Source organism: Stylophora pistillata, chromosome 11, assembly GCF_964205215.1.
Source record: "Stylophora pistillata chromosome 11, jaStyPist1.2, whole genome shotgun sequence".
NCBI lineage: Eukaryota > Metazoa > Cnidaria > Anthozoa > Scleractinia > Pocilloporidae > Stylophora > Stylophora pistillata.
The window spans coordinates 18,965,364-18,982,770 of NC_142529.1; the positions used below are offsets into that span (position 1 = coordinate 18,965,364).

At 35.9% G+C, this 17,407-nt stretch overlaps 1 protein-coding gene and 1 pseudogene across 2 annotated transcripts in view; one reads left to right on the forward strand and one right to left on the reverse strand.

Moving 5' to 3' along the window:
- The first annotated feature begins 4,036 nt into the window (after positions 1–4,036).
- Positions 4,037–9,079, forward strand: LOC148720450 (uncharacterized; annotated as a pseudogene).
- A 545-nt stretch (positions 9,080–9,624) lies between these two features.
- Positions 9,625–17,407, reverse strand: part of LOC148720451 (uncharacterized) — a 28,572-nt gene continuing 20,789 nt past the window's right edge. Inside the window, exons 4-5 of one of the 2 annotated variants that reach the window (XM_088738930.1) lie at positions 15,537–15,600; positions 10,318–10,445 (exon numbers count right to left, since the gene is read on the reverse strand). In XM_088738930.1, coding sequence (XP_088595056.1) covers positions 15,558–15,600 — 43 coding nt within the window. In that variant the 3' untranslated portion in view covers positions 10,318–10,445; positions 15,537–15,557. Of the gene's footprint in view, positions 10,446–15,536; positions 15,601–17,407 lie in introns of both variants that reach the window. The other variant, XM_088738929.1, reaches the window with a different exon arrangement.

The following is a 17,407-nucleotide window of genomic DNA, read 5'->3' on the forward strand; positions in this document are numbered from 1 at the left end:
ACAAGCTGGTCACTGCTTGTGGCAGTTTTGTCGCGTCAAGAAACATAATGTCTACTTATTCCTTGGGTTTGTAGGTGTCTTGCATACATTATCAAACAACAATAACATAAGTCAGTAAACAAGCTATTCTGGGTATTTTATTTTGTTTGTGTTAAAAACCCGAACGAGCGAGGTACGAGCGACTGAGGGCTTTTGATCTGACACAAACAACTCATGAATAAAACCCCGTACGCCGCACTTTCTATGACGTAAACTTTATGTATGGACTGGGAAAAAGAGGTTATGAAGATATTTATTTCATCTCTGGGTTTAAATTAAGGGGGAAATTTCAATTGAAACATACCTTTGTGTCTAGTGCGCTGAACAGCAACATACGGCCCACTAAATTGAACAATCGTGGCGCCCTTTCTACAAACTGAGAGATATGATAATTTAACAGAACATGATTACCCTACTAAAGGGGGCAACAGAATCGGTTGGTGTTAAGATTGAAATTTCCATTTTTTAGATGTACTCGGCGACCTTTTACAGTAATGGGAGGAATAAAATATCCAGAATTGTTTGTTTACTGACTTGTTTGACTTGTTTGATAATGTATGGTTACATTATGACCTAGCGGAAATTATTTTGAAAAAGAATCTAGAATTAAAAAAAATATGCATGTATATATTTCGACATCTATGACCATATGTTCATTTTTCAACTTTTTTGTCATTAAGCGTAAGAGATTGTCACTATTTTGAATTTCAATTTTCTCCTCGAACGATTTACATCTCAGTTTTCAAGTTTCAAGTTGTCTTAAAACCTCTATAGATAACGCATATATTTTGTTTTCAGTTGGCCGGAGAGAAGAAAGGGTATCTGCAGTTATAAACAAATTAAAATAAACATATTACACATTTCTCTTCATTCACTTCCTATTACTAATTCATACCTGAGACAAATGAAGGGAAAAAAATTATGAAAAAATTGCTTTTGTCTAATTCATTTTACGCAACAGACTGTTTGTCCACCCACTTTGAATTGATAACCGTTACTGACAGAGGAAGTCTTTTATGACATAAAGATTATGAAAGAAGAGTTAAATTGATCATGGCCTAGAGGATGCTATAAGTGCTTATATATTTTAATCTAATCTCAGGTATTCTGCAAGAAAACTTTAAACGACTGTAGATAAAGAATGACAAGGGAAAAAAAAAAGAGCGCGTTTGTGTCAAAAACCCGAGCGAGCGAAGTACGAGCGAGTGAGGGCTTTTAACACAAACGAGTAAATAAAACCCCGCGTACAAAGCACTTTCTATGTCGTGAGGTGTTTATTGCACATAACACGAGAATTTTCATTGAAACAACTTTAAGAACGCATATTAGAAACAAAAACTCACTAACAATGCAAATGTAATGGCAAGGGAAAATAACGCAGTACATGTACATCAAGGGACTAAAGTGCTGAACGAAAAACTGCAGTTACAAAACTTTTTTTAAAAATCTAAGTACGATATCAATAAAGTAATTCAAGCAAAGGCCAAATTTTGCGAGCGCTTTTAAATTTAGAATACGAGCAAACGAGTAGTTGCAAATATTTTGCAAGCAGGAGCAAGCGAGCGCCCGTGTAATCCTTTCGAGCAATTCGATTGGTTATACTTCGACACGTGAAAGAGCTGTACGCCATTCTGATTGGCTGTATTTAGGCTTTTTTCACATGCGAAAATAAAACGTATAGATTTCTACAAATGAGCTTTATGGAATAGAATTCTCGTGTTATGTGTAATAATTAAAGTTACGGAACCTCGTTTTTTTCGCTCAGATTTAAAGGCCTGCGCGCGAGAAATTCGGCCCGTAAATGGTTCGAGAAAACGACCTCATCGTCGGTGTAAAAACCTGTGAAGCTCACGAGTGACGTAAAACAAAGACAACAAAACTTTATAAACAATAGCGTACAGCAAAACAATACCTCATGAATTAAAGAAAACCTCGTCAGGTTTTTACACCGATGATGACCCAGAAAACGAGTACTAGTTTTGTAAGAGATATTTATTTCTAGTTATTCAGAAGTAAAGCCTAAGATTTTGGGAAAACCTGTAAGAACATTTGTAACATTATTATTCAGCAACTCGACCGAGCAAAAAGTCAGGCAAACGATTAGGGAGAAATATAAAGATGTAGCGAGGAGAAATAACATCGTCGAATGTGTTTAGGTGTTGTGTTACAGATATCTGCAGCACAACACCTAAACACATTCGACAACATCCTTCGCCTTAACGGCTACCCAGAGAACAGCATGGTAGAATCAAGACGCCCACAACACCCCTAAAGAAACTCTCAACCTGAAAATAAGGAATGGTCATACCTCAAGATCCCGTACATTTCTGAACGCCTAAACCACAAAATCTCTAACATCTTCAGAAAAGAAAGCATCCCAGTACGCATATCCCACATAATTTTACACACTCAGACAAGCCCTATCCCACACCTCCAAAGTACGCAAATGGACCAGAGACAAGTGCCCCACCCCTAACGCCGGATTATGTTTACGACGAAATGCAGTGTACCGGCTCGCATGTAACAGCTGCAATCAACAATACATTGGTAGCACGACACGCTTCATCCTCGACCGCGTAAAAGAACATCTCAACAATGAAAACTCGTCCGTGAAAAAAAATATCTATTCCTGCAAGAACAAAGACCATAAAGACATTGATGTCAAGATTATTATGAAGGAAAACGACCCCGCTGATCTACGCCTTTTTGAAGCATTTTACACAGAAAGTACAAGCCTACACTCAATTCTTGAAAAGAATGTAGTGAATTCACAGACCTTCCATTTTAGTATCTCATTTTCTAGACCATTTCTAACGCTTTTATAGGTCCTTTGTTTATAAACGGTCCATCATTAGAGCTTTATGTTCCATTCGCAGCTTATTTCTAGAGCTTTCATACAAAGTCACATCTTATACACATTCCACCACACACTCTTTTTACATGTGTATAGCGCGCCCGGGATATTTTCTTATCCCTGATGATGCAGTTGATTGGCGAAAGCTCAGATTTTTAAAAAACATTTTAATTTTTACAGCAGGGTAAGGCTTCACTGGATTAGTTTGTATGTATATTTTAACAATGCTACTGAAGGACAACATGAACAGATTAGTTCAACTTCTTGTTAGATTATTTTTCGCCTTCATTTTGCAACCTAGCCAAATGAACCGTGTCGTCCTCTTTTCTCGGTATTGATTGCCCCAAGGCAAATTTCGTCTTCTTTATAAATCAGCAACTGCTAAACCATCAATACAAGAGTTTACGTTTTTAGTAATATTGACATAGCTACATTCCTGCAGTATTTATTCATAGACATTGTACAATCTGTAAGTCGAGTTGTGAAAGATGTAAAAATTTTCTCTCAGGAGAGTTGGTTAGTGTACCGATTTGGAAGAGGAAACGATTCTTGGGAACCTGAGGCTGGCAATTCCGTGAAATCTCAGTCTTCGCTTTCTCTCTCAGGAATAGCTCCAACGGAGTCAACTCCAGGATGACATAAGTCATTCTAATTAACTGACAGTACATCTTGAATGGTACCGGGACAATGAGTTAATAAATTTTTCAGCGCTTACTGAATTTCGCCCCAGAAATAATCATCAAAATTCCTGTTTCATGGGAAAAAAAAGAATTAGTTTTATTACTCAACAATGGTGTCTACCACAAATTTTTATCTCATTGGTATCATTTAACTGGCGTGTCCATGAAGAGTTAATCTAGATGGTAACCATAATATTTTTAATCTTCTTTGATGTTTGTTACTTTTTTTATGTTTGCGTTTATTTCACGAGGGGTTAGATTTGGACAAATGATTGACCTAGATTAGCCCACGAGAAACTCAATAGAAACCAGGAACAATTTAACGTGTTAACTACTGGTAAGAGGGTACTTCAATAACCACTGACCCTTTTTCCATTAGACTCTCATTTGCCCTGACATTTGTCATCAAATTTCTTTCTAAAGAATGATTATATTAAAATGTGGCCTACTTATTTCCGAAAAAATGGTGGGGACACCACCAACTGTTTATCTCAGTCGGTTAAGTTTGAAGTAAGTGCAAATTAGCATCAGGAGTTTATAAAAATGGTAAGCATAAAGATATTAGTAAATTAATTCTTTGACAAAACGAAAATGAATACTCTCTTTGTTCACTGAAGTTTTGAAGAATAAATGAGGCAGTTTCCAGTTAGATACTCTATTTTAATTATTTTACTAGCAGTGGAAGATGGTGAGGAAAATGTTCTCGCTAGTTGTCAGGAAATATGGATTATTCCCCTCTTGAAAGCTTCTATCCTTAAAAAACATTCTCGAGATGTTTTTTGAATCCTCTGTCGGTCGGTTGTCCGAAGGAAACACAAATTCTAAAATGGCTCCCGCAAATTTTACCGAGCTTCTTACCTAAGCTCCTTACCTAAGCATCTCTGTGGATTTCTTCTTGAACAAGACCGCAAAAGAATGATACGCCTAAGGTTTCAAGAAGTGCGCCGTACAACCCGACCAAATTGATGGTCAAACTCCCTTTCCCTCAGATCAAAAGCGTATCTAGACCATGTGGTCAGAGGGGAGAACCCTTCATTTCGCCATCTCATGGGTGGGCTGAGATTAGCCACATGTGATATAAACTTAACAGACATATACTTTTACTATTAATTCTAAAGTTTACCGCTTCTCTTTACAAAGCAACAAAAAGTTCCAAGTAAGAGCTGTGGTAAGTACGATGTTTGATTCTTTAAGCAACAAAGCGTTCAAAGTCAGAGCCGTGGTAAGTACGATGTTTGATTCTTTAAGCAACAAAGCGTTCAAAGTCAGAGCCGTGGTAAGTACGATGTTTTATTCTTTAAGTACGTTCTCTTACAAGTATTAACTTTCCAATACATATTTCAACGCTACGTATTATGCTTAGGGCTAGCTTTCTCTGCATGCACCGCGGCTGAGCTGATCAATATATCGACACACATTATAAATTGCTTTGGAGGGACGATCATGAATTACTTCTTTGTCTTAAAATATTTTTACCAAGAAGGAAATATCCCCTTGCGTAGTGAAGATAAAATCAGTACTTCAGTAGTCTTGGATCATATTAGTATTACTAATACCTCTCTAACCGGGTTAGATAAACAATTACACGTACAGCGCTTGTGAGAATTTGATCCTTCTGACATGTTAATTTTTTGCCTAAAAGCGCCCTGAAATGCAAAATCGGCCTTTACACTGTTTTCCATCTGATCATTTATCTTTGTAGCTAGGTCAAGGAAAGCAACAAATCGGGCACTTGAACAGGCCAAGACGAACGTCATAGAAAATATTTTGGTGGTTGGTGTTACTGAGGAGTTGGAAGATTTTCTGTCTGTTCTTGAGAAACTTTTACCTGAATTTTTCACGGGTGTACTAGAGATCTACAAGAGGCCAGGTTAGTGCATATCAAAATACAATGGAGAAAGGAAAGAGATGTCTGATATTAAATTGCTCTTTTACTTTCTCAAGCGACAGAGATTGATAGGGGGAGTTTGGTCTCCGGTGCGATCTCTTATTAAAAAAAAGGCTTGCTTCGGTATTCTGTGTCAATCCTTGATCAATTCATCTTTTTCATGAAAACTCGCGTCCTACATCTAACCAATCAGATTCAAAGCTAAACCCTGTCGCCCATTGGTTGTCCACGTTTTCCCACGCTCTAAGTAGTTTGCTTATTTTAACTTTGAGTTCTCGTTGCCTTATCGTAATGTTTTTGTTCCTTCTGGTTTCCTTTTTTTATTTTTCTAAATTAATTGTTATCTATTTCCAGACGATTATCTCAATTCGAAGATGACATCTACCAGAACCATGAATAAGAAAGGACCTTCTCTAGAAGTACAAAATATAATGAGGAAACATCTGCAAATAGAATACGAATTTCATAATTTTGTAAGGGAAAGATTTCGTAGCCTGAAAAAAGAACTGATGATTGAAAAAGGAAACTGGATGCAGCGCCAACAAAATTTGACCGAATAATGAATCCGCGGTAGGCAAAAAACAAAGCTTCTGTATGGCGGTTTAAATGCAAATCAACCCCACCCCCTAGTCGTCTCAAACAACTTTATTGAAAGGAACACGTTTAAATTCACAATTTTCTAACATTTGGAAACACTGTCAACACTCGGAGTCACCTGGCATAAGATCAAAGCTAATGCAAATACCTCTTTCATTGTTCAAATTAGGATCAAGAAAGTTTCCATCCTGTTGAATTGTCAAACAATAAAACCACTGATGTCTTAAAGTTTGCATTTTGAATGAACTCGTAACGCTAAATTCGCTCTTAATTCAAGTTGCAACGACTAAAATTGACAGCTTGTTGTAGTCCACACCATTGTTTGCTAATAAGTAGGGCGCTATTTGAGGTAATTGTGTAGAAAAAATTGGAAAGGAAATGTTCCGGCAGGGAGTCTAGCCAGATATTAAAATTATTCAACTCGGTGTTCAGTAAATCGCCCTTTAGCCACTTAAATTACGCGTTAATATGACATTAGCTAAGTGAAATAAAATGTACGATTTTGCGTCTATTCCAGGACTTTTAAGGCACAAAGTGAGAGCAGATGTCACAAAATTTGCGTATTGTCGGAAGGATGTTTCCTCTCTTGGTTGATCATAAGTGCAAGGTAAACACACACAAAAAAATTGTAACAGAACAAGCGGTTCATTCTTATGCTCGTTTTAAGTTAGTGAACACTATCGAAAAAGTAGTTCTTCTAACATCCACGGGGAAAGTAGGTTTTACGTAAAAAGGGACGGTTGGGTGCTATGGAGATGAGATATTTCTCGTTGCTATAATAGATGACCTGCTGCTGGGAAAAACAAAGGACCCCTTCAGATTAGCGGCAGGAAGATGGCGACAGCACATTCAACAGAAGGTGAGACACCAACTAAAAGCGTTCCAGAACTGCGATGCTCCCAGTCAATCGCAAGTGCAATACAACAGCACGCTTATTATACGTCAACATTCCACATTCTGTTATCCATCACAACATTTCTTGGGAATTCTCTTATCCTTGTTGCTCTTCACAAGGAATCGTCTCTTCATCCGCCGTCCAAACTCTTTTATCGTTGCCTAGCAACAACAGATCTGCTGGTTGGCCTTGTCGTCCATCCTCTGGCTACCCTCCATTGGATGTCCTACTTTTACGAACACTGGAGTCTTTGTCAGTGGACATACCACGCAACCGTCATATCAATCTCTGCCCTATGTTCAGTATCTTTGTTGACGATGACGGCAATAAGCGTGGATAGGCTTCAAGCCCTGTTGTTAGGGTTGACATACAGACAAATTGTAACTATAAAGCGCGTATATGTCGTTCTAACTACCTTTTGGATTGCGTCTGGTGTTGTTGCCATATTCTAAAGTTTAGATTACCATATAACACTGTGGTACGGCTTTGTAGTTATAGCATCCTGCTTGATAATCTCATTCGCATCATACACAAACATTTTTAAAGCGCTTCGTCATCATCACACTCAAATACAAGATCATGCAAATTCTATTGTGACGAGTTCTAAAGACATTCCCTGGGAAGGATGGTAGAGTTTGTATGGCAGAAGCGAAAACTCCTAACGGAACCCTGATGCGACCTGCCGCAAAGTTATGCGTGTTGGAGGAATCTGTTTAAAGAAAGCGATTTTGAGTTCTGATCTAACTGAGAACACTTGTAGCCCTTTCATGAAAACTGTTTGTTGTTTGTGATCTAGGTTCATTCAGGTTGTTTTTTAGGTTGTCGTTCGTCTTATTGACTCACTTGGGGGGGGGAGGACAGAGCGACCGCTGGCAATCGCAACTGTTGTAACACTGCACCCAAGACTGCTTGCGCGGGAAGACAAGAATTGTAACTTTGTGCTTACGTCGTAAAATTAAAAATTATCGTTTTATTTGGTGTTACCACACTTATACCTTTTGCTTTTCTCAGGCTTGGTTTCCATCTCTAGTAACTGTCTTGTTCCAAGAGAAGTAACTTACGATCCTCTACCAGCTGTACGTTATGAAACAGGAAGTTATGATCTTTCACCAGCTTTACGCAATGTGGTAAAATCTTCTGCCTTCGATATGCGTTTTCAGGCATTGTGCTTGCAACTGTGTGTGACTTTCCTTTCTACTCAAGTATCCCAACACTCTAAGGTCTTTACTAGAATGCATTTCCCACACTCATGTTTTGCGGAACAATAGAGTCATGTGGTGTTGGTTACATTTTCAGAGGATATTTCGGCTACGCGTGTATGTCACGTGCCGTGCAAAAATGTCCGGGATACGAGGGATATCGACAACTCATCGGTGATGACGTAATACTTAACTACTGAAATCTAATTGGAATACCGTAACAAAATCTGGAAAGGGCCAAAAGTACCGATTCTAACAGTGTATACTCAGCCTGAAAAATGGTCTTGGAGGAATTCCATTGATGGAAAAAGTGCTTGTCAGAAGGCATAGGATGAGATCTGAGTTCTATACAGCTCCTCTACAACTGAAATCATGCCAAGCATGCGCAGTATACCAGTTAACGGGACTGTCCATTCCCGAGGCACGTTATGGGACATCAAAAGGTCCATTGATCTTTCCAAACAGAACAGGAACTAGACATTTCTTTGCCCTCAGGGTCGCTCAGACAAACTTTACATTCCTCGAGAATTTGCGGATGAGTTTCGAAACACTGTAAATCTTCTACAAGTGTCGCACGTTCTTGGAAATTGCAGTTCCTGCAATGTGTCGAATAATTGAAAAGGAGGACAATTTTGATTTTGTCCCTGGGATCTACCTACCTTCGGTAGGGGACAAAAGGTCTGAATTCCATAACCCCACTTAAGCGTTTATCCATCCTTTTAAACTAAGTTATGAACACGATGGAGCCCTGGATAAAGCATTGCTACAAAACTGGATCATGGAGTATAGTAATTTTTTGAGTACATGCTAGAGAAAATTTATTGCATCGGTCTAGTCCAAAGCTATGCAGTCACACACCCAGCGGCTTCTAGATTTTCGTGAGTTGCTACGCCGGAAGATCGATGAAAAGTTTTTTGTCAATCAACAGCTAGACGGATACAGTTGTAAAATGTTTATTGCGGCTGACATCGGAGCTTCATAGAAAATAGAGAGTTATTTAGTACTAAATGAATATCTTGTTTACTAGCCCCAGCACCAAGATTTCTTCCTTCTTTGCTCGTAAATTGACGCAGTTTAGTCTGAAAAATTTCCATGCATTTATTGATTGTTGATAGCTTGACCATTTATGTGTGAATAATCTTTCCGTCTTTTCTCGCAAACGGTCTAATGGATTGTATTCTTAGAAAGCGTCCGCGCTTCTTGACTGACATTTTTATCGCAAAAAGTCTGGAGGAAAATCTGTGCACCGAAAAAAAAATGAATAATTCAATGGAGCTCAGAGAAAAGGTAAATACAGCCTATGAGCCATATGCTTGGAGTGCGAAACTTAGTAGAAAGCCTAACGATATTTGAAGGAAACTTACGCCACGGGTAGTTGGATTAAAAGTGGTTTTAGTCAACTATAACATAACCCACACGAGCAAGATTGATTAAACTGTTCTATATATAATAAGCAACGGCAAGCCGACGAGTGAAAATGAAGAAATTTATATCCATCATCTTGCTGTATACTCCTAGTCGTTTATTTGAGAATCGCTATTGCAAAACTCGATTACTTGTACAAGATTTCTAAATCTGAACAATACAATGAAGTAAATATATCCACATACAGAAGCTTTGAGCTAGACGAAACTATATCACTAAGAAACTTTAGTTTACATATCGCATATTTTAAGAGATTATCATGACTAATCTGGAACAAGGTTCACATTAAATAGCTAGTTTTGTTTCCTTTGTCTCAGATATACAAGACGAGTTCAGTTGCAATTATTGCCACGTTTCTTGTTGTATTTTGACCAATACCCGAGACAAAATTACCTCCCTAAGCTATCTTTAGTTTACATAACATAGTTTTTAAGAGATTGTCATGCATGACTAATCCGAAACACATTAAAAGCTAGTTTTGATTCCTTTGTCTCAGATACGCAAGACGACTTCATTTGCATGTATTACCTTCCTTCATGTTGTATTTTGGCCAGTACCCCTGACTCTTCTCAATACAGTTAAGGTAGTGACCCTCATTACAAGCACTTTGTGAGTCTTTCATCCATTTAATTTGTAAATTTATCCCGCCATTTGAACTGAATTGTCCTTTAATGAATTTATCAACCCTCAACTTGCCGTGTTTATGTTGCTGGAGCCGCGTTCGGATGTTTTTCGAATGACCCACGTAGATATATTGGCAGTTGTACCCTATGGTATAAATTCCTCGTGCCTTTGGTGCTTCCATGAGGTCTTCGGCGTAGGATCTCCAAGGTTTGCAGATCAGACGCTGACCGATATTTCCGCCCATCTAGGGAATAATATAAGAAAGTTATGAACCTCTTGAGTTTTGAGTACGTTAGTGTCAAGGACAACAATGTAACTTCCGGTTAAAGGGAGAAAAATTCTGAAGATGCTAAGGTGTTGCGTTGAGTTACAAAGTAATTTGGGTTTTATCGACTGAATTGATAACGTAGTTTGGCCACCGCAAATAGTTTAAAAGCTGACGTTCCGAGCGTTAGCCCTTCTTCAGTGATCTTGTTAGTGTTTTTAGCTCTCTGGGGACAGTAGGATAGTAATTGGGGCTTGGAGCTCACCCATCATGAATTCAATATTGCGCAGTATTTTCCATTCAAATTACGCGATATTGAATGCATGATAGGTGAGCTCATTTTATTTATTAAGAAGCGCAGCGACGATCTCGCGTTAGCGAGCTCGGACTCTTTTTTTTTTTATTTATTGAGGAGCCAAGCGACGAATACTGAGGAGCGCAGCGACAATCTCGCGTTAGCGAGCAATTGATTGGCAAATTGATTGGTTAATTTATTTGAAAAACTATATTCAAATAACATTTCAAAAGCTGACTCATCAAAATTCGAAACTGCTGACTCATCAACATTCAAATTGGCGGATTCAAACTGGTTCAAACCGGTTTTCAAACTTTTAAAAACACTTAAAGAAAAATTGCGTTTAGAAAACATCTTCATATAATATAGATATGAATAAAAGTGAATCACTGAGTCCGACAAAGAATAAAAATATGGATTGCAATAAAGAGATTCATGATGGTCTCATAAATGCAGAAGTATATGACTGTCCTTTCTGTGATGAAGTTATCTGAAAAATGAACCTGTTGAAGAAAAATGTTTTGATGATAAGAATATTCATTTAGACACCAATTCTTTTGTTTGTGTTAATTGTGGACAAGTTAAAGGTACATATTTGACAAATAATGCTAAGTATATTGATTTCCATGAAAATAGGCATAAAATGAGAAAAGCAGTCTATAACAGAAAATACTATATAGAAAATGTCATCTATGATATTTGTGATGAAACTCGAATCCAATTAAATATAAACAACATTGAAAAAATTGTGAAAGTTTTTAGTCTGATTGACGAATTTAAACCTCAAATAAGTTCAAGAAAAGAATGATATCGGTTAAGTTTATAATTGGTAAGCTTGTTGATATGATGAATTTATTACCAAATAAAATAGAAGCTTCGAAATCAAAGAAGACCATTAAAAAATATGAAAAGTTTTGGGATGAATTACAAGATCTGATAGGAAACGAAATTGAATCAGTGATTAATCAATGAATATTTTATTATATTTTTCAGAAGACTTTTCTGCTGATGGGCACATATCAATTATCAATTCATCAATCACTTTAACATTGTTCAGAAGTACATGCTCATCAAATTCGAGGCCTCTCAAATAAGATTTTAATTCAGTTAGGATCTTTTGATATGAGGTGAGGAAGAATTTGCACATTTCAATCTTTTTTTTGTAGTTTTTCAATTCAAGAAATGTCTTTTTAATGATTCCTGGGCCAGAGACTGCTCCTAAGACTATTGGATTCATTGTTGCGTCTCCTATTACTGTACCAGCGACTACTAATCCAACAGATGTTACCTGGGTTGCGATATGTTTTCTGTTTAGGTTTTAGAGCATGGCTTTGAATTTCCGATACTTTTTATGATAAAATTTGAACAACTTTTTTATCTCAGTTTTTCTATGTTCATCGATTTGTTCAGATATATGGTTCCAATTGAAAATGCTTTTTCTTTTGTTCATATAATTGTTTTATGTTAGTTTTTCAGGGATTAATGATGCACCAGCTACCATCACACTACTACTGCTTGTATATTGAATGATTAATTTTTATTATTTTGTGGAGCATATATCATTGTGATGGCATTATAAGAAGTATTATCCGCTGTAGGTAAATAGGCATCAGCAGAGAATAAAGGTGGCTGATCCACGTCATCTTGATGCACTTTTACTAAAATTGTCCCTCTAACAGTTTCTGTATAGAAAAAATTGAATGAGTATATCTAAAAACCTTGTTCTTTTATTGTGAGATATTCTTTGACTTTGGGTGTACCAGAAGGAACAAATTCTGAATCGTCTGATATCTTTGTTGTTTTTTTTGTCGAATAGAATGCGTCCAGTTCTGCCCGAAGAATGATATATGAAGTCTGGTCTTGTTACATAGTAAAAATTTTCTCAATCCATTCAAATAATGTAAGAAAGACAACTTTTTTTAGAGATATGTTTCGGCATGCTAATGCCATCTTCAATCAATGAGTAACTGAACGTGAGTAATTATATAACAGACAAGTAGATGAATAAAATATTTACAGTATGATGCAATACAAAAGCGGGTACCAATTACAGCATGACAACAAACATGAAATTAAAGATGTGCACTAAAATGCTAGAAAAATGTTATTATGCTGTAATTGTTTGTTAAGTTCAGGTTTGATCTTATTTATATAAAAAGCTTCTTTGAGCTTTAAATCAATTGAGTTGTTGGCAGAATCCAGAATACTAAAGCAAGAAAAGGAGTATTTGTTCGTACAAGAAGGAGATGTGTTAAAATGCTTAAAAATATGCGAGTTTTTATCGCTTTCCGTGTGCTCCTTTATCCTAGTAGAGAAGTGGCGACTAGTTTCGCCAATATGATGGGAATTACATCCCGCACAAGAAAATTGATAAACTACCATGGATTTTAGAGCCTCAGGAGTACGATCTTTAACACTGAACATGTTTTTAATTTTTAAAGAAGTGAAAACTAGTTTGATATTTAGGTCCGATCTACAAAAGCGCTTAGTGAGTTGTCGAAGTTTAAGGTTCGCTATTTTAGAATAATAGCCGACAAAAGGGAGTTTAAAGTAACGTGTGTTATTGTCATTAATGCTATTTTGAGAGTAGGACCCATCAAGATACCGCTTGAAAGCTCTTTCAATAATATGCGAAGGAAAAGAATTACGTTTTAAAGTGTCGGAAAGTTTCTTAACATCGTTTTGAAGACCGGAGGAGGTGTTCTTGATTTTGTAGATACGGTCAATAAGAGTTTGGATAAGGCCAATTTTGTAGCATGATGGAATAAAACTGAAGAAATTTGTTAGGAGACCAGTGTAGGATTTTTTTTGAAAATCTGAAAAAACACAATCATTCGAAGAGTTGTCGATAAATATATCAAGAAAGGAGAGTTTACTATCATGCTCTTTTTCGAAAGTGAATTTTATGTTGGGGTGCCGTGAATTAATGTAATCAAAAAATGACATCGCATCCTGTTCAATGTGGAAGACACAAAATTCATACTTCTTGGCTAACTCTGTGTCGACATAAGATTTATAACAAAGATCGGTTCCAGCTGCTGCAATTGATGCTGATGAAATGATAGCTTTTTATTGTTAAGGTTCAGATAACCTGTCATAGATCGACTACCAGTAAGTGGTAAATATTTATTAGCTTCACTTACGGCTTTGTCATCAGCATATTTTTTACTAATTGCTTCATTATCATCAGTAAAATTTCTTGCATATCCAATAGTCTTCTTTGTCTTACTTTAAAGTTTCCCGTTGTTGGGTAATTTTTAGTGACTTCACTCCCTGACCTTGTTTGCAATTTTCTTCCTTTAGTAGTTGATTCAGTATCATCATTTAAAGTCCAAGAAAAAACATATTTCAAAACTCTTTGTTCTGCTAAATAACATTCATCAAATGTCATAAGTTTTTTCCCCATATCTGAGTTTTGATTACTGAAGAAACGATTAGTTTCTGTAGTATCTGCTGCATATGAGTTGACGGCTTCTTTTCCTTTCAAATCAAATTTGCTTGATGAGTCCTCGACTATGCAGTTGTCTTCGAGGTATTGCTTATTAACTGCATTTCTGTTGTTTGAAGGATTGGAAAAATTAATTATTTTGTTGTCTTACATGTCTAATTCACCAGTCATGGCTTGACTACCGTCCAAAAGCATGAGGGAATCCTTATCAACCTTTTTAGCCAACTCAGCGTGTAATCTTGTGGCGTCTGATTTTTTAGCTATCTTAGTGTTGAATGTTGTTGCGTCTAATTTAGCATTCAATCCATTGGTCACAAATGATAGATCAGCCTTTGTTTGAAGAACTGAATTGAATTTATTTAGATTAACAGCAGCAGTACCAGAGAGAGGATCATCAGAAAGACCTGTAATATGTCTCAATGATGGGCTTTTATTTGTGAAAACGATATTACCTGAAACATCTCCACCACTTGTTTCCAAGAATCTAATATCAATTTATTGCTTATTGACTGCATCTTTCTTATTTGAAGGATTTTTTAAATTAATCATTTTGTTTTCTTGCATATCAAGAGTGCTTGTTATAGGTCGTGTTTTGTCAGCATAAAGATTTTGTGCAAGCATCTTGATCATCAGTTGGATTTTTCAAATTTTTAAGTTGTTTATTTTCCATGTCACAGTCACCAAAATCGGTTAATTTGAATCCTACTCCTGGTAATCCTCTTTGGCCTATTGAAGTGCCACCACTAGATGACATGTAATCAAGTAATCCATTTAAATAACTCATCTATATATATTAGATGGATTGATATATTCTCATTAAAGTTCATAAAAATTTATCTTTCTCGGCTTATCAATATACGGAAATGAATAAGGATCTTCTGTTGCTTTGCGATACTTATCTTTTAAAACTCCTGTTTCTCTACATATCATATTTCGTTCATTATTGCTTGGGAAATTATAAATACAGAAATGGCTGCAGTTCAGTCTGATATCTTTTGGTGTTTTAAAATAACTTTGGCTTAAATAAATAACTGAGCAGTTTTTGTGTCTTCCTCTTACGAAATATTCAATTAATGGTTTTTGTTTTATTTCACCTAAAAAGTCATCAAATATAACAAATTTCTGAGATTGACCATCTATTTCAGATACAAGAATAATTTCATCATTTATTGCCTCAATAATGGGTTACCTACATCTTTTGAAATTGGCTCAAATGTTTTCATCAAATGCTGATACTTGTTTTGTTGAAGGCTTTTGGCATGAAGATAGATTTTATCAAAATACAATAGTGTTCTATATATCATATCAACGAGTAAATTAGTCTTACCAGAGCCACTTGGACCACAAATTAGCATCCTAAAACATCTATCAGGCATGAATTCATATATATGCTTGAAATGAACAGAATTATCATCTTTAACATTGTAATTAGAAATTCTCATTATAATATATAAATAGATTAATTCTTTAGTTTGACTTTTAGTTGAACTCTTAGTTGAACTCTTGGTTTTATGTAATTATAACATATATGAGTCTACTAAAATGGAAGAAACTAGTGGAAAGTAAAACCAATCTTGGGAAACAAATCACCAGTATCCATGATGCGATCGATAAAAATGATATCAGCCGTAAGGTAAGTCAGAAAACATATTCAGAATTATTTGAACTAACAACAAGCAAACTAGATGAAGTCATTGAGAGTAATACAAATGTGCCATCAGTTAGAAAACGACAAAGAAAAAAAGGTCAAGTTCCTGATTATGGTATTTAAGCTGAGGATGATGTAACAGACATGAATCTTAGTGATCTTTTTGATGAAACGGTTTTACCACAAAATGATAATTAGATTCCACCCGAACCACCATCATATGAAGATGTTTTATCGGGTGATAAAGAGTTTTATATTGATCCGCAATATTTTCAAGAACAACCAGATGAACTACCTCCTGAATATGATGAAGATGAAGTCCCAAATTATGAAATGGATGATGAGAACTATCAAAAAGAAGTTCTAAGTGAACTGGGACTTCTAGATTACGAAAATGTTGATAAGATTCTTAATCAAGAGATGATGACTCCAAAACGATCCAAATATTATCTCCGAGAGGTTATTAATGAGGCGAATAATAAGAGAAATGAACTGAAAGGTTCAAAAACACAAGTAGCTTTAAAATTTAAAAATGGACAAATATCTTAAGCAGAAAGACAATTGAGAAACAAACAAATTGATGATGCAAGAGGAGTATTAAATCAGTATATAAAACATTATGAAACAAGATATCTAACATTGACTGGACAAGGTTTAAGAAGAAAACAAAAAGGAGGTAATGTTGTGTTTTTCAACGATCCCCAAACATCTTTTGAAAAAACTTGAACTTATCATTGGTGAAATGACAGCCGGCAATACTAGTCTCGAAATGAGAGACACAGGTTAAGCTATTCTTGATACTCTTTTGAGGACATCAACCATAAACAAGAACCAATACAATAAAATTGTAAAGAACTATTTGAAGGTATAATGTAATTATAATACATAATGGAAAGAGAAATTGTTTTAACCTCTTACAGAAACGAATCTGGAAAACCATCAGATTTTAAAACTCATTTTGTTCAACCTATGATTCCTAGTGACAATCTTGAGTACGTTATTGGACTTAATAAAATTATAAACATGAGTTTCACATGGTTCAATGCTAACAGTTTACTAAATTACCATAAGCTCAAATACAGTAAAAATAATGGTACACCTTTCACTGAAATCACTCCACCAGCTGGTGTATGGAGTTATGACAATTTCAACTATTGCATTAAATCTCAAACAAAGGATGGTAGTAATTATCCTATAACATTAGGATTTGATGATACAATTTTTTGAGTGGAAATAACGCTGGCACTGGCTAATAATTATAAGCTTGATCTTAGAGGTAGTAGTTTTAATGAGCTTATAGGTTTTGAAAAAGTTGCTCTAAGTTCTGGAACTCATGTTGGTCCAAAAATTTCCAATTTATCACAAGACACTGGTATTCTAAACAGTCATTGTGATCTCATTGATGAGAGCATGATAGATGGTCAAGAAACAGACATAGTCTACAGCTTTAGTACAAGTGTACTTAAACCATCATACAGTTTCACTATTGAACCACAGAGAGTTACTTATAATCCAATGAACAAAATAAATCAAGCATTCGCATCTATATC